General features: G+C 41.5%; 1 protein-coding gene across 1 annotated transcript in view; it reads right to left on the bottom strand.

The window, feature by feature from the left end:
• Positions 1-19,907, bottom strand: part of DNAH9 (dynein axonemal heavy chain 9) — a 301,732-nt gene that overhangs the window by 198,149 nt on the left and 83,676 nt on the right. Inside the window, exons 23-26 of the mRNA XM_082373261.1 lie at positions 9,528-9,680; positions 8,244-8,369; positions 5,716-5,955; positions 5,203-5,363 (exon numbers count right to left, since the gene is read on the bottom strand). Coding sequence (XP_082229387.1) covers positions 5,203-5,363; positions 5,716-5,955; positions 8,244-8,369; positions 9,528-9,680 — 680 coding nt within the window. The remainder of the gene's footprint in view (positions 1-5,202; positions 5,364-5,715; positions 5,956-8,243; positions 8,370-9,527; positions 9,681-19,907) is intronic.

Genomic DNA, 19,907 nt, shown 5'->3' with positions numbered 1-19,907 from the left:
CCGCAACTAGAGAAAGCCCTCACACAGCAACGAAGACCCAACGCAGCCAAAAATAAATAAGTAAAATTAATTTATTAAAAAAAAAAAAACTGTCCCACAAGGGGTGGGCACAAGGCTCGGCCTGAGCAAAATACCCCATCTCACTGTTCGCAGTGACTGGCTCAGAGACGGGCACATGATCCAAACAGGACCAATCAGGGTCCCTTTAAGGAATCTGACATATGGTGCTGGGAAAGAGAGGGTCTCTCTTCCTCCTGGATCAGGTGTGGGCCATCTTTCCAGCCAAAGAAAAATAATGCAAGAAAGAAATCAGCTCTCAGAAGACAGCAAAGCCCTGATAGCTGCCTGTTCAGGCCCGAAAGCTGGTTTCACTGCAGCAAGCTGGACTCCTTCCCCAGAAGTCTGAGTTAACAAGTCCTCTTTCTGTTTAAGTTAGTTTGAGTTAGTTCAAGTTAAGTTAGGCTTCTATCACTTGTAACCAAAAATGTGGGGTTTTTTTTTTTGTTTTTTTTTTACAAAAATGTTTTGATGAAAACATTCGCTTTACTCAGTAGTCAAAAAGTTTACCGAAGAATTAAAAAAGGTTAAAGGAAAAAGTAAAATAACATAATCTATAATAAAATACAGGTGAATATTAAACTGATCTTAAAATGGGCAGGAACTTGCTAAGTGTAAAAGTAATAAAATGGGCAATGATAATAACAAATTCACAGGAGAAGGAAATCTAACAGCCAATAAACACATAAAATGCTCAAGCCTGTGAGTAATTAAGAACATCAAGATCCAAATGAGATACCATTTTGACTTATAAAGTTAATAATATTTTAAACAATAATACTTAATGCTGGTAAGGATATTGTGAGATGACCACCTCATAAACTGCTAGTGACAGTGGGAACAATACCTTTTTTAAGAATAACTTGAGGGCTTCCCTGGTGGCGCACTGGTTAAGAATCCGCCTGCCAATGCAGGTGACAAGGGTTCGAGCCCTGGTCCGGGAAGATCCCACATGCCGCGGAGCAACTAAGCCCATGTGCCACAACTACTGAGCCTGCGCTCTAGAGCCTGCGAGCCACAACTACCGAGCCCACGTGCCACAACTACTGAGCCCGCACGCCTAGAGCCCGTACTCCGCAACAAGAGAAGCCATGCAATGAGAAACCCGCACAGCGCAACAAAGAGTAGCCCCCACTCGCCGCAAACAGAGAAAGCCCGCATGCAGCAACGAAGACCCAACGCAGCCAAAAATAAAAAAATAAATTTAAAAAAAAAAAAAAGAATAACTTGAAAGTATGTATCATCTAATTGTCCTGCTTCTTGGAATCCCTCCTGGGGAAATGAGAAATATAGTAAAAATTTATATATAAGTGAGTTCACAGCAGCTTTATTTTTAGCAGTAAGAGCTTAGATACAACTTAAATGGCCCATAATGTGGTTATGTTACATAAACTATGGGATACTTGTAAATAGAAGATAATCCAGCTATAAGAGGCATTTAGAAGAACATTTAGAGAGTATACACATGATATATTGTTACATGAAAAAGTCTATGATATTTTATATACAGCATATGGCTGCAATTTCATTTTTTCAAAATCTACATGAGAAGGAAACAGACTGAATATTAACAACGGTTATTCCTGGTAACTTTTATTTTCTTTGTTTACAGATTACTAAGTTTTTCAATAAAAACTTAAAAAGAATTGCTGGATCATATGGTAGTCCTATTTTTAATTCTCTGAGGAACCTCCATACTGTTTTCCATAGTGGCTGCACCAATTTACATTCCCACCAACAGTGAAGTAGGGTTCCCTTTTCTCCACATCCTCACCAACATTTATTATTTGTTGTCTTTTTATGATAGTTATTCCAACAGGTGTGAAGTGATTTCTCATTGTGGTTTTGATTTGCATTTCCCTAATGATCAGTGATGTTGAGAATCTTTTCATGTGCCTGTTGGCCATGTGTATGTCTTCTTTGGAAAAATGTCTGTTCAGGTCTCCTGCACATTTTAAAATCAGATTGTTTTTTTGATGGAATTGTATGAGCTCTTTTATATATTTTGGATATTAACCCCTTCTCAGACATATCATTTGCAAATATCTTCTCCCATTCAGCAGGTTGTCTTTTTGTTTTGTTAATGGTTTCCTTCACCGTGCAAAAGCTTTTAAAAGAATGAAATTTTGCCATTTGCAACAATATGGATGGTCTTGGAGGGTATTACGCTTAGTGAAGTCAAACTGAGAAAGACAAATACTGTATGTTTTCACTTATATGTGGAATCCAGAAAATAAAATGAATGAATACAACAAAACAGACTCACAGATACAGAGAACAAACCAGTGGTTACCACTGGGGAGAGGACTGGAGAGAGGGATAAGATAGGGGAAGGGGATTTAAAAAGTATGAACTCTTAGGCATAAAATAAATAAGATACAAGGATGTAATGTACAGCACAGGAAATACAACCAATATTTTATAATAACTTTAAATGGAGTATAATCTATAAAAACATTGAATCACTATCCTGTATACCCGAAACTAATATAGCACTGTAGGTCAACTATATTTCAATAAAAAAAACTTAAAAAGAAAGTGTATGACTTTGCAAGTTGTGTCCTACCCAGCAAATCACCCTCAAAGACTCTTGCATCAATTATATCTCACCCACTTGCAGTAGTGCCTGAGAAATTAAGAGGTACTCAAAATTGATAAGCTGTTGATTAAAACAGTACTTCAGTATGGGGCTGAAAGGGGTGTTTGTATGCAAACATGAGGGAAGGGGGGTAAAGGGGGAGGAGACCATCCACAGGTTAAGAAACAACTTAGGAGAATGGCTTTTGTTCAGCCTGAAAAAGTATCTCCATTTAGTCCTTCAACTTAGCAGTGTGCCAAAGTCCTGTGACAATGGCTGAGCCATTGTACCTACTTATACATTCAGGTCCCATCCAGGCAGTGGGAAATTCCAAAGAAAAAGGCATAATCAGTCGGACGTACTGTAATGCGGTTGTGCTTTTAATGAATGTGCAGAGGTTGTACGGATAAATTGTCCATTTGATTAATTCCTCTGGCAGGAGAGAATTAAACGTACTAAGCTACACACCAGCAAAAGCCGAATGCTCTTTAAAATGTGATTTTCTGTGTTGAGGTCAATTTCTTTCTGGGCAAAACATTTCTTGAGATAATAATGGAAGTCAATGAGAAAATGGAATTCACCATATAAATATTCACTATGTACTACTTTGTCAGAAAAGTATCTCATGTGCAAAACAAGGTCAAGGTCTGCATAGTATTTGCCATTCTTTGCAGCAAATCTTTCTTGCAAGTTCCTATTTGCATCCTTTCATATGAGAGGTGATAAATGCCTATTTTAGAAATAATTCACTGTCAAAACTTTACCCTTTTCCTCTATGAGGTATTTGGCATTAGAGTACTAGAGACCTCTAAATCCAAAAGAGGTAATTATCTTCTTCAACTCCTGGGAAGGTATGAAGACCCAGGGAAAAGACAGTGCTGTATTTTTTATCTCTTGGAATGATAATGTCTGGTGTGCCTGTGGGTAGGAAGGAAATATTTTGAATGGTCTGGGAAGCTGGGCACACTACTCCGAATCTCAGAAGTCATTTCCCTGCTTTTACACAAGTATTTCGTGAATGCCTATTATTTGCTGGAAACGGTGCTGGGTCCTGGGGCAGAGCAGTGAGCAAATCAAAGTCAATGTTTTCGTGGAACACACAGTCACAGTGAGAGACATTAACCAAGTTGCTCAAATATATAATGGCTTCATTATTCTGTTTCGAGCGATATAAATTCCAAAACTATTAGCTCCAAGTCCAAGGCAGGCAGAAAAACTCACTGCCAAAGAGAACACTCTTCCCAAAGCCCTTCCTGTTTAGGACAGCTGTGCTGCTGAGAATCATCGTAAAGACAAAGAGCACATGAGAGGGCCCCCTGTGAATGAAGCTTGAGGTGGGAAAACTTTTCCCTGAACCCACAGTGAAAGGAGCCCCTCCAACTGATCATGACCCAGGAAAGCCCGGGTAAAAGCCCGAGATGCCCAAAGCCCCAGAGGTGCTGCAGCCTTTACTGTTCCAGCTGCAGAGGGACCTGCATCCCTCTGAACCTACGCTGTCTGCCTTTCGTCCTCAGCTGGGGCAGCGAGCAGGGTGGTGCCCAGCTAGAGCAGGAGACAGCGTAGCGGCTGCTGCTGCTTCTTTGGGAGCCAAGGCACAGGCGGAGTCCTACGTGGATCCCTCCTCTGAACCGACCTCCCCTTCCTGATTCTGTCATTCTTACAATAATCAACCACCCTTCATTCATCGATGCATAATAATTCAACATCTACTAGGTACTGGTGATAATAGCAACAAACAAGACAGACAAAGGCCCCTGAGAGCAAAAAAGTCTACATTCCAAAGGGGACTGCCACCAATAAGCAAGAAGGCAAGTTCATTTCAGAATGTGGGAAATGTTAGGAAGAGGATAAACAGAGGGATCCATAGGGTTATTGCTGTGTGTGTGGTGTATGTTTGTGAATTTTTTTCTACATGTCCTATTTCCCTCAATAGAAGTGGAGTTTAACTTTTAGTCATCTTCGTATTCCCAGTGACTAGTTCAGGGTCTGGCATGAATTCATTTATAATGAATATGAATGACAGAGAGTATGGTAAAAGAAATTGTAAGCTCCTGAATGGTAGGGACCTTGCTCTCATCTTTGTATTCCCAAAGTGAGAGGTGCTAAATAAATGTGCCAGTTGATTGATAAGAAAATAGCCATAGGAATTATTTACTGAGCACTTATTACACCCTGAACTCCTTAACAAGCATTCCTGTTTTTTATCCTTACAAAATTCACTTCAAGTGGGAGTTACTACCTCCATTTCATGGATGAATAAACCGAGAATCATGTCAAGGTTTTCATGGTCAAACAGCTGGTATGTGTCACAGCTGGAATGAGAATCCAGGTGTGTAGGACTGCCTAGTCATTCCTCAAAAAGTCATGGCTCATCGATTTGCTCTGGGGTTTGCTCTGATACGGGCTCCGCCCTACACCCTTTCAGTTCTATTTTACCTCCGTTGGGTTATGTCTGGCCCTCCCCCTGCAGCTCTGTGGACAAATAGCAAGTGACACTGGGTGGTCATTGGATGGTGTGAGCCAAACAGCAGGAGGGTTCTCTGTCAGTGGCTGACTCCAGTGCTCACCTGTCTGTCAAAGGCGTGATCACCAGGCGAGGTGTATTTCCCAGGTACTCATAGGAGTACAGAAACTGGGCATCACAGATGTTGGCAAAGCAGTGTTTGGCCTCGTCATCCCAGCGATGCCGCAGCTGGGACAGCCAGAGGAAAGCCTGGGCGTTGTCCACCTAGAGAGAGCATGGCAGAGGAGGTGGGTGAATCACAGGGTGCAATAGGCAGCAGGCGGCCCCGCGGCCACAGGATTCACAGGGCTCTGGATGACCTGGGTGTTGGGTGTTGTGTACCGGTCAGGAGAGCAGTATGCTGCCCACCACAGCACAGGAAGCATGAGCCGCTCAGATGACGCTGTTTTGCTCGGGTTTTAAAGGTACGAGCAGCCACCATGATCCTCTCCCAGTTCCCTGGCTGGTGCAGAGTTTGGAGCCCCTGTGTTTTAGCCATATGTGAGCTTCTCCCTAACCTCAATATTCACGGTGTAGGTGCCCAGAAGAGCGACACTCCTGAGAGTCTGGAACTCACCTTCTGAGCGATCATCTTGGCCACCACGTCCCGGGCATGGACATCGATGGTGCATATGGTCATGACCTTCTGCCGGTCCCCGCTGGAGAGCTGGCCGATCAGCATGGTGATGAGGGTTTTGAGCTGGGCCACTTGTTTCTTGTAATAGTCCTTCATGGCATTCTCGTAGCCTTCCTCCAGCCTGGCAAATGCCATGCCCACCTCTGTGGTCCACCAGATCTGAGTGCAGGTCAGGGCCACCTGGGGCACCAAGAGTCACTTAGTAAAGCCATTACCAGGACTGTCTCCCAAACCAGCCCAGTCCCCACACAGCACGGGCTGAGAATGTCATTCTGTGGGGGACGGACACCCCTTCCCTCCCTCTTCCACCAGCACTGTCTCTTTGAGCACATGCCTCTAAGGGCTTGGAGGTGTGAAGTGGGCACAACACAAGTGGGGAAAGTGCTTTCTGCTCTTGGAAAATGTATCATTTGGTTGAGAACAACCAAAGGCTCATGCTGGTCAATGCCAGTGGCTTTTAGAAATTGGTACACTGATCTTTCTGCTTTTGCTTCACAGGCCACAGCGTCTTTCCTGTGCTTGGGAGGATAACAAAGTGTTGACTGAACACCTCAACGATACTCAGTCTTTGCTCTGTTCTTCTGGAACCTCTCATGGTTGGAGTATTCTAGTTTAGTGAGCCATTGCTGATCACGTGTGGCATATTTTTTCTTGCCCGTAATACTTTCACTACATTTTTTTGTATCTCTTTAAAACTATAACTTTGAAAGGCCTACTCTTGAAGGTCAGGGCGAATTCCACTGAAATTCAACGTGGTCAATATGATTTGTAGTCTTCAGAGATTCAAAATAAATAAATGGAAAAAAGCGATTTAAGTGCACATTTCTTTGCTGAGAAACTTAATAAGGAAAACGCATAATTTTGATTATCCATGGTGGAGATGCGGTACCACTTGGTTCGGGAGACACTGCTCTAGATGATGTCTGTCACAATAGCAGGAGGCAACACATTTTCCTGCCACAAAATGCTGATTCAAGTAAACAAGGAATCCTGGTGGGAATTATTCCCTTTGTGAAGTAGAGAATCCTGTTGTAGTAACGAGTACCATTCCCTAATTTATTAGTTTTTGCCTTTGGATTTAGACATATTGGTTTTTGTTAAAGAAGTTCCTCCTGCAGTGTGATCTTGTTGGGATGGTTTGAACGTGATGTGCCAATTATACTGTTAAAACAATACCTCTTCGTTCTGCAGCCCTGGCTTATTTCTCTTCTCTGTCTACACTCGCTGTCAACATTTTCCCATCTTTTTGTCACTTCTCAACCTCCTGCAGTGTGGTCTCTTCTCTACCACTCCACTGAAATGGCCTCACCAAGTCCATGGACGTACATTAGCCTCTTTATTTTGCTTGATCTCTTAAGACGTGTGTGGTGTGACTGACCTCTTACCCGCTTATCAACACTCCCTCTTTTGGTTTCCATGACTACCATTCCTTGGTGTTCCTTCCATCAGAAAAGGTTGTTTCTCATTCTGCTCTACTGGCTTCTCCTTGCCTACTCAGTCTTTGAATGATGCTCAAGGGTTTGTTCTGCACCCTCATCTCAGTCTGCATATTTTCCAAGGGCAATCTTATCTACTCCTCGGCCTTCAATTACCACCAAATATCTGTAACCCCAAATAAACCAAACCAACACTAGTACTAGCCATTAACAGGGGAGGGAGGAGTGGTGGATTGCAGCCAGAGTCATTAAAAATAGCCTCATTAACTCTCCTCTTTCTCTTGTTACCCTCCTGAGAGCCCGGTGAAGGACTTAGATATATCCTGGAATCAGATGAGACTCCCAAACGTGGTCCACAAGTGCTGTCTTCTAGTTTCCTCTCCAGAACCCACCTGCCACCTCTTGCTCCCTCTTCCCCTAACTCCTGCTTCCACCACACTCAGGCCTCAAACACATTACACTCTCCCTTGCTTCTGAGCCTTCGCCTGTACTCTTACCCATGCTTCGTTGCTCTTTCCCTCCATCTTTCACGTGTTTCAAACCTCAGCTTAGGCATCATATCCTCAGGAGGGTGATCCCCAGACCCCACTAACCAGCTACAGGCTCCCAGAGGACCCTGAGCCTCCTTTATTGTCACACCAGGTCCCACATGTAGGTGACTGACTTCCACGCCAGTCTGTAAGCCCTAGCAGGGCAGGGTTACATTGTCATGCCTCTGGCTGGTGTCTCCTGCACTCAGCAAACAGCTTGGCACATACAAAGTGGGCTGGCTCAGTGAGCTGAACTGTTTACGTTTTCTCCCTACTGTAGCCAATGGAGTAAAAATGGACGACCCTTAATTCTCCAAGGTAGGGGTTGGATTGCGTCACGGCTGACAGTTCCCCTGGTCCCTCCTGCTGACCCCTTCCAGACCAGCCTCTCCTGACCCTGAAGCATGAGTGAGTCTGGCAGCCCCAGGAGGCTGATGGAGGTCATTGAGGAAGAGAGCAAGCAGAGGGTGGGGGCCCACAGAGGTCCCGCTTCGGAGAATACCTGAGCTGGATAGTCAAAGAGCCACTGCTCCCTCGGCTTCTCTTCATAGGCAGTTATGCCTTCTGTCATCTCGTGCCTCACGGTGGCCTTCATGTGAGCAAGCACATGGTTCAGCCATATTTCTACCTGGAAGAAGAACTCGGGGTTAGACGCTGGGTTCCTAAGATGTGCTCAGTGATACGCTTCACTCAGCCTGAGGGAGTGAAGAAAATGAGCCCAGGCACAACGGACAACCCCAAACAGCCGCCAGAAGGCACAGGGAGCCAGTTCGTTTGTGTAACGCAGGATGGGGCTCAAGTAACAACAGGGGGGATACGCCCACGTGAGCCCACCGGGCGGAGGAGTAGGTTCAGGGGATGTGGGGCTGCTGCCCAGAGTTCTCATGAGGAAATCTTAATCTGAGTTGAGCTGGGTGTAAATAAGTCAGTGGATTCTCGTGACCTTGTCCACACTGAGTATGGAGCCAAAGGCCAGGATTATATTTTCCAACTAAATGCTTTCTGGGTCTACAAAAAGAACAGCCAAGGTTTGAGTCAAACCCCAAGGTCCCTTTCATAAAACTGAGAATGTGTGACTATTTTCAAGTACGAGAATTGCTTTCCAAGATACACGTGGATGAAAGTGGAACTCTGAAAAGATCTTTTCTCCAGGTGTTACTCTGGACTGGATTAGAACCCCAGGGACAATGCTTTGTTGGATCATTTAGGATAGTGAACAAAGTAGCGCTTATCCTTTAGCGGTGATGGTGAAAGATGGAAGGAGGTTTAAGGAGAGAATGGTCTCATGTTTTGTGTTTCTTGAATTGTACCTGGGAGATTTGGAGGTGGTAGTTTCTGGAGAAGGGCGGTGGTGGGCTCTCCACAGGGTAGAGCTGTGAGAGGTGTATTGTACAGAGAAGTGATCGCTCAGGAATATGGTTGATTTCAGAGGGCGTTTTCTCCTGGGGAAGGTGTCAGTGTCCTACATTCCCCTGTGGGGTGCTCCAGGGCTTGTCATGCTAAAGTCTCCTGGTGCTGCTAATCGTTTTAAAATCCTTCTCTCTTTGACTCAGGTAATTGTTTATGTGCATTTTATTCCTCTCTGCACAAGTCTTTGGTTAAGGAAGATATATGGATACTGACATGTGTCCTTCCCAGAGAGAGAAAAGCGGACACTGGAAGCTGCTCCAACATTGGTTCAAGTCAAGGGAACTGGCAGTCCCAGGGCACAGACAGCAGTTCCGGCCCAAGGTTACAAAGGCTGATGCCTGAATGCAGACACTTGAGAGAGGAAGGCATACGTTACCTGCCCACTGCAGTCACAGGGCTCGCTGAAGGCCACATACTCTTCTTCCTTGCTGTACATGCCAAGACTGATCTTGGTAGGTTTCTCACTGGTGTCCAGCTGGAACTGCATCTTGGCCATATTGTCAAAGAGTTTGGAAAGGTGGCGTTGAACCTATGAAGGAAACCATGCCAACAGAGTGGAGAGCATGTCCGGGAAGTTACTTATTAGTATTGTTTAGAGGGCTACCATGCGACAACCACTAGAGTGTTGGTTACAGAACATTTAGAAGGAAGCTTGGGAATGATGGGGATGTGAGAATGGGAGCCAGCTGGATTGGATAAAAGGAACATAGATCTGGTGGGCATCACGCATTAGCTACAAACGGATGAAGCCAAAAAAGTCTGATTAATTTCTGCTTGATCTACTGTAGATGGGAACAGATTGGAACAAAAAGTGACAGTTAATTCATAAGCCTTCTTCCTAAGAAAATACTACTGTGCTGCAAGGGACAGGCACAGGATACTCTGCAGAAGACTGCTAACATGCCCAAATCTGGAGGGTCAAGGGCAGTGGTGACAGTGGCCTGTGGAAGAAGTCACTCAGTTGTAGGAACCACTCTGGTGCAGCAGACCATCCTCGGGAGGGTCCAGAGCAGGGCCAGCATGCTCACACCAAGCAGAGAGCCTGGTTGTACTGGAGCTTCTTCCTAGCACAGCATCTCATGATATAGAGGCTTTTCACAGTGATGCCTTGGGCAGTAATTCTAGGAAGGATGCTAGACAGAGCCACATTGTGGTCCTGAGGTGAGAGGAACAGCAGGTGAAGAAGAAACAACAAACAGAAAGCTGCCCCCGGTAGAGTTTTTTGAAATACAAGGGCCTACTGGTACCCTGAGTTGTAACCCTTACATTTACAGCAATGAGCTCTCTAAGCTTATGAGATGAGAGGAAAAATTCTAAGAGTATTGAAGTAAACTGTGAAGGTACTGGACGAGATCCCACCTACGGTGACTTGGGACAAATATCGTGATGGGATGGACTTTTCTTTATCCAAGAACAAGTAGTGGATTAAAGCAACAACCACAACTAAGATGAGATCCGTGAAATTATCCCACAACTTAAAAGAAGGAGAAAGCTGGACTCAAGAGATACAGTAAGAGTGTATATATTAGAAGCTTTAATAAAGGAAACAGAAGTAGTGATGAAAAGTATCACCTTGTTTTGTTTTCAATTAAATGAAAGAAACATGAACTCTGTAAAATATGAGGTGGAAGATAAGAAGAATTGGTAGAGGTAGAAAAATAAACAAACAAAGGACACAGCACAGTTTATAACAATGTTAGCAATACATAAGGACCAAATAAACACACACAAGTTAAATATGGTGGATAAACTTGAGAAACTATGGAAGAATGCCAAGGAAGAGAACTAAGAGAGAAACATGTATATGAATATATGCAAATATATATGAATATATGAAGATGATAATCTCAACTTATGGAAATAAGATGAATCTGAGAGAAAGAATTATCCACAAAACTGGAATAGAAATATTATGTGAAAGCATCCTGAAAGAAAACTTTTCCAAGATAGTGAAAGCCCCAGTTTTCAGAGAGGAAAAAAACCTCATCATGTGTTAGAAAAATTAACAAGTATCCAAACATACAGAAATTTTCAAAAATTAAAATTTAATTTAAATTTTGATCTCTACAGAGATCCAAATGGAAAGAAATTGGGCTACCTACAAAGGCTAGGTAGGCCAGAGATGACTTCTTTGTAACAGGAAACAGCAGAGCTATGTCTTCAGGGATTTGAATGGAAATTTCTGTGACCCACGACTTACAAATCCAACCATTCAATCACTCAGGTGTGAAAACTACAGAGTCACAGATACAGGAGGAATTGGGAATTATTCTGGCATGCTTCATCTTTTGGGGCAGGGCATAGGGAAGGGCTACTTAAAGATTTACTCAAACCATGTGAAAAATAAATAAAAATAAATATTTAAGAGTGATATACCATGTATAAAAGGTATAAAAGATCTGGCAATGATCTTTAAACCCTCCTATATAAGGATTAATGAAAATACAGTTATGAAACAGAATGCCAATGTAATAAATATTTCAACTCCACCATGTCTGGGCTACTTTGGAAACGCTTCAACTAGAAAAAAAGAAGGGCTTTAACGATCAGTGATAACCTCTTTTTAGTACCTGTTTCTTACCAACAAACCAAAAACATCATTTCAATAAGAAAGCTAATGACAAAGAGAAAACTTAGGCATGGGTGTCATCTTTTGGCTCTGTTGGAGAAGCTCTCATCCATTGCTGGTGCTGATGCAAGACAATGTAACTCCTTTGTGGGGAAATATGGCAGGATCTAATAAGACCACATATGCATTCACCCTTTGACCCAGCAACATCACTTCTAGGGATTTACCTGATAGACCTCCAACAAGACAAAGCCTAAAATTATTTGTGATTGCAAAATAGTATAGACAACGTATGGCCAAACTATGGTATATTAGTCCATGGAGTATGAAACAGATACAAAAAAAATGAGAGAGAGAACTTTGAATTGATACGGAGTGACATGGAATGATTTCAAGGATATATAAAGATGAAAAAAAAAGCAAACTGCAAATAAGTATATAGAGCATGCTACCAGTTGTGTAAGAAAGGAAGGAAAATAAGAAAACGCACATGTACAAATGTAAATGCACATCTGCTTATTTTTGCAAAGATAAACATAGGAAAGATAAACCAGAAACTAGTGGAATTGGTTACCTACAGTGGGAGGAGGGGAGGTAGTGATGACCTGGAAGGAATGACACGTCTCACATATCTTTGTGCATAGCTTCTTAGAATTCTATGTATTCAAACAATTAAACCAACAAGGATGGGAAACCCCCAAAACAGAAAGCAAAAAGGAAGGAATGAACCCAACTATACTTCAAATGAGTAACAAAGTCACACTGAAGGTGGAAAAGAACTCATAAGTAACTCCTGATCACAGTTTTGACTTTATATCCTCAGTCTAAAGGAAAATAAGAGAACTACAAACAAGTCTTGAGCTCTTCTCTGGGTGAGAACAGAGGGAAGCTAAAAGATAATACAGTACAGACATCATCCTTCCTTCCTGTCCATCATTTTGAGACTCAGACTCTCTGTTCTCTAGCAGTGGTTCTCAAAGTGTGGTCCTCAGACCAGCAGCAACACTTGGGAAGAAATCCTTGGAAATGCAAATTCTCCAGCCCCAGCCAGACCTACGAGTCAGAGACTCTGGGGATGGGGTCTAGGAATCTGTATTTTAATAAGCCTTCTGGGTGATTCTGATGCACTTTCAAGTTGGAGAACCACTGCCTACAGCTCAAAATGCCAACAGTGTATCCATTAGGATACACACACACACACACACACACACACACATATGTATGTATGTATATACTTTACTTCTTTTTTGTTTATTGACATATAGTTGACTTACAATATTGTATCAGTTTCAGATGTACAACATAGTGATTCCATATGTTTATGGATAATGTACCATACAAAGTTATTTTAATATTACTGACTATATTCCCTGTGTTGTACATTATACCCCTGTGACTTATTTATTCTGTAACTGGTATTTTGTACCTCTTCATCCTCTTCATCTATTTCACCCATCCCCCTACCCCCTCCCTCCTCTGGCAACCACTAGTTTGTCCCTTGTATCTGTGAGTCTGTTTTTATTTTGTTATATATTTGTTCATTTGTTTTGTTTTTTAGATTCCACATATACATAAAAACAGATGAATGGATAAAGAAGATGTGGTATACATCTACAATGTAATATTACTCAGCCATAAAGAAGAATGAAATCTTGCCATTTGCAAGAACATGGACAGACCTGGAGGGTATAATGCCATGTGAGATAAGTCAGACAGACAAAGACAGGTACTTTAATATTTTAAAAAATTGTAACACAGTAGGCTTCTATTTTACATATGAGTCAGGTTTCTCACAAAGAAGTGATATACCCAAGACTAGATGGCTGCTTAGTGGCTAGAATCAAGGGCTAGAACCCCAAATTTTGGGTTCCTCATATACACTCACATAAACCACCCCAATGTCCCATTAATACAACTCTCAATCTTATCTTTCCATGGAAATCTTAGCTATTACTTTTGACCACTATTTACTGCATCTCTCTTCAGAAGCACATCAAAGGCATTCTCTTTAAAGGCTTGGCCCCTTCCATTTTGCCATCCTCAAAGCTTCTCCAACTCTAGAGAGTAAAAGCCACTGATGGGACTCTGTGGTAAACTGCACAAAGGTTTTGGCAAGGTGAGATTTCTGATGTGTGAACTGCTGATTTTCGACAGAGAACTCTATGCTGGAAATGAAGTGATACATTACTCTCTTTTCACTATTTCCAAGGAGGATTAAGAAAAGGATATATAAGATCAAGATCCATTCCATATGGGAACAGAGTCAAGGATGGACACTCGAATTAAATAAACAAATCAAGCCTAAAGTTTGGGAACTCCAGTCTGGAGGAGCAGCTGCGAGGCCTTTTCACACGGCTCCCTACGAGCAAGTGAAACTAGACTAAGTGCAAAGGAATAAAAGGACATCAGAGAGTCCAGGAGTCTACATGACCTGGTGGGACCCCTCGCCCAGGATCTCCCTTGCCTTGCTTATGCCTGACTGTGGCTGACAGGGTCTGGTGCTCTGGCCAGGTGCCAGGCCTGAGCCTCTGAGGTGGGAGAGCCGAGTTCAGGACATTGGACCACCAGAGACCTCCCAGCCCCACGTAATATCAATTGGCGAGAGCTCTCTCAGAGATCTCCGTCTCAACACTAAGACCCAGCTCCACTCAATGACCAGCAAGCTCCAGTGCTGGACACCCCATGCCAAACAACTAGCAAGACAGGAACACAACCCCACCCATTAGCAGAGAGGATGCCTAAAATCATACTAAGTTCACAGACACTCCAAAACACACCACCGGATGTGGTCTTGCCCACCAGAAAGACAAGATACAGCCTCATCCACCAGAACACAGGCACCAGTCCCCTCTACCAGGAATCCTACACAACCCACACAACCAACCTTAGGCACTGGGGGCAGACACCAGAGACAATGGGAACTATGAACCTGCAGCCTGCAAAAGGAGACCCCAAACACAGTAAGTTAAGCAAAATGAGAAGACAGAGAAATATGCAGTAGATGAAGGAGCAAGATAAAAACCCACCAGACCAAACAAATGAAGAGGAAATAGGCAGTCTAGCTGAAAAAGAATTCAGAGTAATGATAGTAAAGATGATCCAAAATCTTGGAAATAGAATGCAGAAAATACAAGAAACGTTTAACAAGGACCTAGAAGAACTAAAGAGCAAACAAACAATGATGAACAACACAATAAATGAAATTAAAAATTCTCTAGAAGGAATCAATAGCAGAATAACTGAGGCAGAAGAGTGACTAAGTGACCTGGAAGATAAAATAGTGGAAATAACTACCACAGAGCAGAATAAAGAAAAAAGAATGAAAAGAATTGAGGACAGTCTCAGAGACCTCTGGGACAACATTAAACTCACCAACATTCGAATTATAGGGGTCCCAGAAGAAGAAGAGGAAAAGAAAGGGTCTGAGAAAATATTTGAAGAGATTATAGTTGAAAACTTCCTTAATATGGGAAAGGAAATAGTCAATCAAGTCCAGGAAGCACAGAGAGTCCCATACAGGATAAATCCAAGGAGAAACACACCAAGACACATATTAATCAAACTATCAAAAATTAAATACAAAGAAAAAATATTAAAAACAGCAAGGGAAAAGCAACAAATAACATACAAGGGAATCCCCATAAGGTTAACAGCTGATCTTTCAGCAGAAACTCTGCAAGCCAGAAGGGAGTGGCAGGACATATTTAAAGTGATGAAAGGGAAAAACCTACAACCAAGATTGCTCTACCCAGCAAGGATCTCATTCAGGTTCGACGGAGAAATGAAAACCTTTACAGACAAGCAGAAGCTAAGAGAATTCAGCACCACAAAACCAGCTTTACAAAAAATGCTAAAGGAACTTCTCTAGGCAGGAAACACAAGACAAGGAAAAGATCTACAATAACAAACCCAAAACAATTAAGAAAATGGTAATAGGAACATACATATCAATAATTATCTTAAATGTAAATGGATTAAATGCTCCAACCAAAAGACATAGACTTGCTGAATGGATACAAAAACAAGACCTGTATATATGCTGTCTACAAGAGACCCACTTCAGCTCTAGGGACACATACAGACTGAAAGTGAGGGGATGGAAAAAGATATTCCATTAAAATGGAAATCAAAAGAAAGCTGGAGTAGCAATTCTCACATCAGACACAATGACTTTAAAATAAAGACTGTTACAAGAGACAAAGAAGGATGCTACATAATGATCAAGGGATCAATCCAAGAAGAAGATATAACAATAGTAAATATTTATGCATCCAACATAGAAGCACCTCAATACATAAGGCAAATGTTAACAGCCATAAAAGGGGAAATCGACAGTAACACAATAATAGTAGGGGACTTTAACACCCCACTTTCACAAATGGACAGATCATCCAAAATGAAAATAAATAAGGAAACACAAGCTTTAAATGATACATTAAACAAGATGGACTTAATTGATATTCATAGGACATCCCATTCCAAAACAACAGAATACACTTTCTTCTCAAGTGCTCATGGAACATTCTCCAGGATAGATCATATCTTGGGTCACAAATCAAGTCTTGGTAAATTTAAGAAAATTGAAATCATATCAAGTATCTTTTCCGACCACAATGCTATGAGACTGATAGCAATTACAGGAAAAAAACTGTAAAAAATACAAACACATGGAGGCTAAACAATACGCTACTAAATAACCAAGAGATCACTGAAGAAATCAAAGAGGAAATCAAAAAATACCTAGAAACAAATGACAATGAAAACACGACGGCCCAACACCTATGGGATGCAGTAAAAGCAGTTCTAAGAGGGAAGTTTATAGCAATACAATCCTACCTGAAGAAACAAGAGAAACCTCAAATAAACAACCTAACCTTAGACCTAAAGCAATTAGAGAAAGAAGAACAAAAAGACCCCAAAGTTAGCAGAAGGAAAGAAATCATAAAGATCAGATCAGAAATAAATGAAAAAGAAATGAAGGAAATGATAGCAAAGATCACTAAACCTAAAAGCTGGTTCTTTGAGAAGATAAACAAAATTGATAAACCATTAGCCAGACTCATCAAGAAGAAAAGGGAGAAGACTCAAATCAACAGAATTAGAAATGAAAAAGGAGAAGTAACAACTGACTCTGCAGAAATACAAAGGATCATGAGAGATTACTACAAACAACTATATACCAATAAAATGGACAACCTGGAAGAAATGGACAAATTCTTAGAAAAGCACAACATTCTGAGACTGAACCAGGAAGACATAGAAAATATAAACAGACCAATCACAAGCACTGAAATTGAAACTGTGATTAAAAATCTTCCAACAGGGGGCTTCCCTGGTGGCGCAGTGGTTGAGAGTCCGCCTGCCGGTGCAGGGGATACAGGTTCGAGCCCTGGTCTGGGAGGATCCCACGTGCCGCGGAGCGGCTGGGCCCGTGGGCCATGATTGCTGGGCCTGCGCGTCTGGAGCCTGTGCTCCGCAACAAGAGAGACCACGATAGTGAGAGGCCCGTGCACCGCGATGAAGAGTGGCCCCCGCTTGCCACAACTGGAGAAGGCCCTCGCACAGAGGTGAGGAGCCAACACAGCCATAAATAAATAAAAATTAAAAAAAAAAAATCTTCCAACAAACAAAAGCCCAGGACCAGATGGCTTCACAGGCGAATTCTATCAAACATTTAGAGAACAGCTAACATCTATCCTTCTCAAACTCTTCCAAAATATAGCAGAGGGAGGAACACTCCCAAACCCATTCTATGAGGCCACCATCACCCTGATACCAAAACCAGACACAGATGTTACAGAAAAAGAAAACTATAGGCCAATATCACTGATGAACATAGATGTAAAAATCCTCAACAAAATACTAGCAAACAGAATCCAGCAGCTCATTAAAAGGATCATACACCATGATCAAGTGGGGTTTATCCCAGGAATGCAAGGATTCTTCAATAAACACAAATCAATCAATGTAATACACCATATTAACAAATTGAAGGATAAAAACCAAATGATCATCTCAATAGATGCAGAAGAAGCTTTTGACAAAATTCAACACCCATTTATGATAAAAACTCTCCAGAAAGTAGGCATAGAGGGAACCTACCTCAACATAATAAAGGCCATATATGACAAATCCACAGCCAACATCATTCTCAATGGTGAAAAACTGAAACCATTTCCTCTAAGATCAGGAACAAGACAAGGCTGTCCACTCTCACCACTATTATTCAACATAGTTTTGGAAGTTTTAGCCACAGCAATCAGAGAAGAAAAAGAAAGAAAAGGAATCCAAATCAGAAAAGAAGAAGTAAAATTGTCACTGTTTGCAGATGACATGATACTATACATAGAGAATCCTAAAGATGCTACCAGAAAACTACTAGAGCTAATCAATGAATTTGGTAGAGTAGCAGGATACAAAATTAATGCACAGAAATCTCTTGCACTCCTATACACTAATGATTAAATATCTGGAACAGAAATTAAGAAAACACTCCCATTTACCATTGCAACAAAAAGAATAAAATACCCAGGAATAAACCCTACCTAAGGAGACAAAAAACCTGTATGCAGAAAACTATAAGACACTGATGAAAGAAATTAAAATGATACAAACAGATGGAGAGATAGACCATGTTCTTGGATTGGAAGAATCAACATTGTGAAAATGACTATACTACCCAAAGCAATCTACAGATTCAATGCAATCCCTATCAAATTACCAATGGCATTTTTCACAGAACTAGAACAAAAAATTTCACAATCTGTATGGAAACACAAAAGACCCCGAATAGCCAAAGCAATCTTGAGAACGAAAAATGGAGCTGGAGGAATCAGGCTCTCTGACTTCAGACTATACTACAAAGCTACAGTAATCAAGACAGTATGGTAGTGGCACAAAAACAGAAATATAGATCAATGGAACAGGATAGCAAGCCCAGAGATAAACCCACGCACATATGGTCACCTTATCTTTGATAAAGGAGGCAAGCATATACAGTGGAGAAAAGACAGCCTCTTCAATAAGTGGTGCTGGGAAAACTGGACAGCTACATGTAAAAGAATGAAATTAGAACACTCCCTAACACCATACACAAAAATAAACTCAAAATGGATTAAAGACCTAAATGTAAGGCCAGACACTATAAAACTCTTAGAGGAAAACATAGGCAGAACACTCTATGACATAAATCACAGCAAGATCCTTTTTGACCCAACTCCTAGAGAAAGGGAAATAAAAACAAAAATAAACAAATGGGACCTAGTGAAACTTAAAAGCTTTTGCACAGCTATGGAAACCATAAACAAGACGAAAAGACAACCTTCAGAATGGTAGAAACTATTTGCCAATGAAGCAACTGACAAAGGATTAATCTCCAAAATATACAAGCAGCTCATGCAGCTCAATACCAAAAAAACAACCCAATCCAAAAATGGGCAGAAGACCTAAATAGACATTTCTCCAAAGAAGACATACAGATGGCCAAGAAGCACATGAAAAGCTGCTCAACATCACTAATCATTAGAGAAATGCAAATCAAAACTACAATGAGGTATCACCTCACACCAGTCAGAATGGTCATCATCAAAAAATCTACGAACAACAAATGCTGGAGAGGGTGTGGAGAAAAGGGAACCCTCTTGCACTGTTGGTGGGAATGTAAATTGATACAGCCACTATGGAGAACAGTATGGAGCTTCCTGAAAAAACTAAAAATAGAACTACTATATGACCCAGCAATCCCACTACTGGACGCATACCCTGAGAAAACCATAATTCAAAAAGAGTCATGTACCACAATGTTCATTGCAGCACTATTTACAATAGCCAGGACATGGAAGCAACCTAAGTATCCATCGACAGATGAATGGATAAAGAAGATGTGGCACATATATACAATGGAATATTACTCAGCCATATAAAGAAACAAAACTGAGTTATTTGTAGTGAGGTGGATGAACCTAGAGTCTGTCATACAGAGTGAAGTAAGTCAGAAAGAGAAAAACAAATATCGTATATTAACGCATATATGTGGAATCTAAAAAAAAAAAAAAAAGGTTCTGAAGAACCTAGGGGCAGGACAGGAATAAAGACACAGATGTAGAGAATGGACTTGAGTACACAGGGAGGTGGAATGGTAAGCTGGGATGAAGTGAGAGAGTGACATGGACATATATACACTACCAA

Source organism: Balaenoptera borealis (genome assembly GCF_965194805.1).
Source record: "Balaenoptera borealis genome assembly, chromosome: 20".
NCBI classification, from domain to species: Eukaryota; Metazoa; Chordata; class Mammalia; order Artiodactyla; family Balaenopteridae; genus Balaenoptera; species Balaenoptera borealis.
The sequence above is the reverse complement of the archived record's forward strand: the minus strand, read 5'-3'. Positions and strand labels throughout refer to the sequence as shown.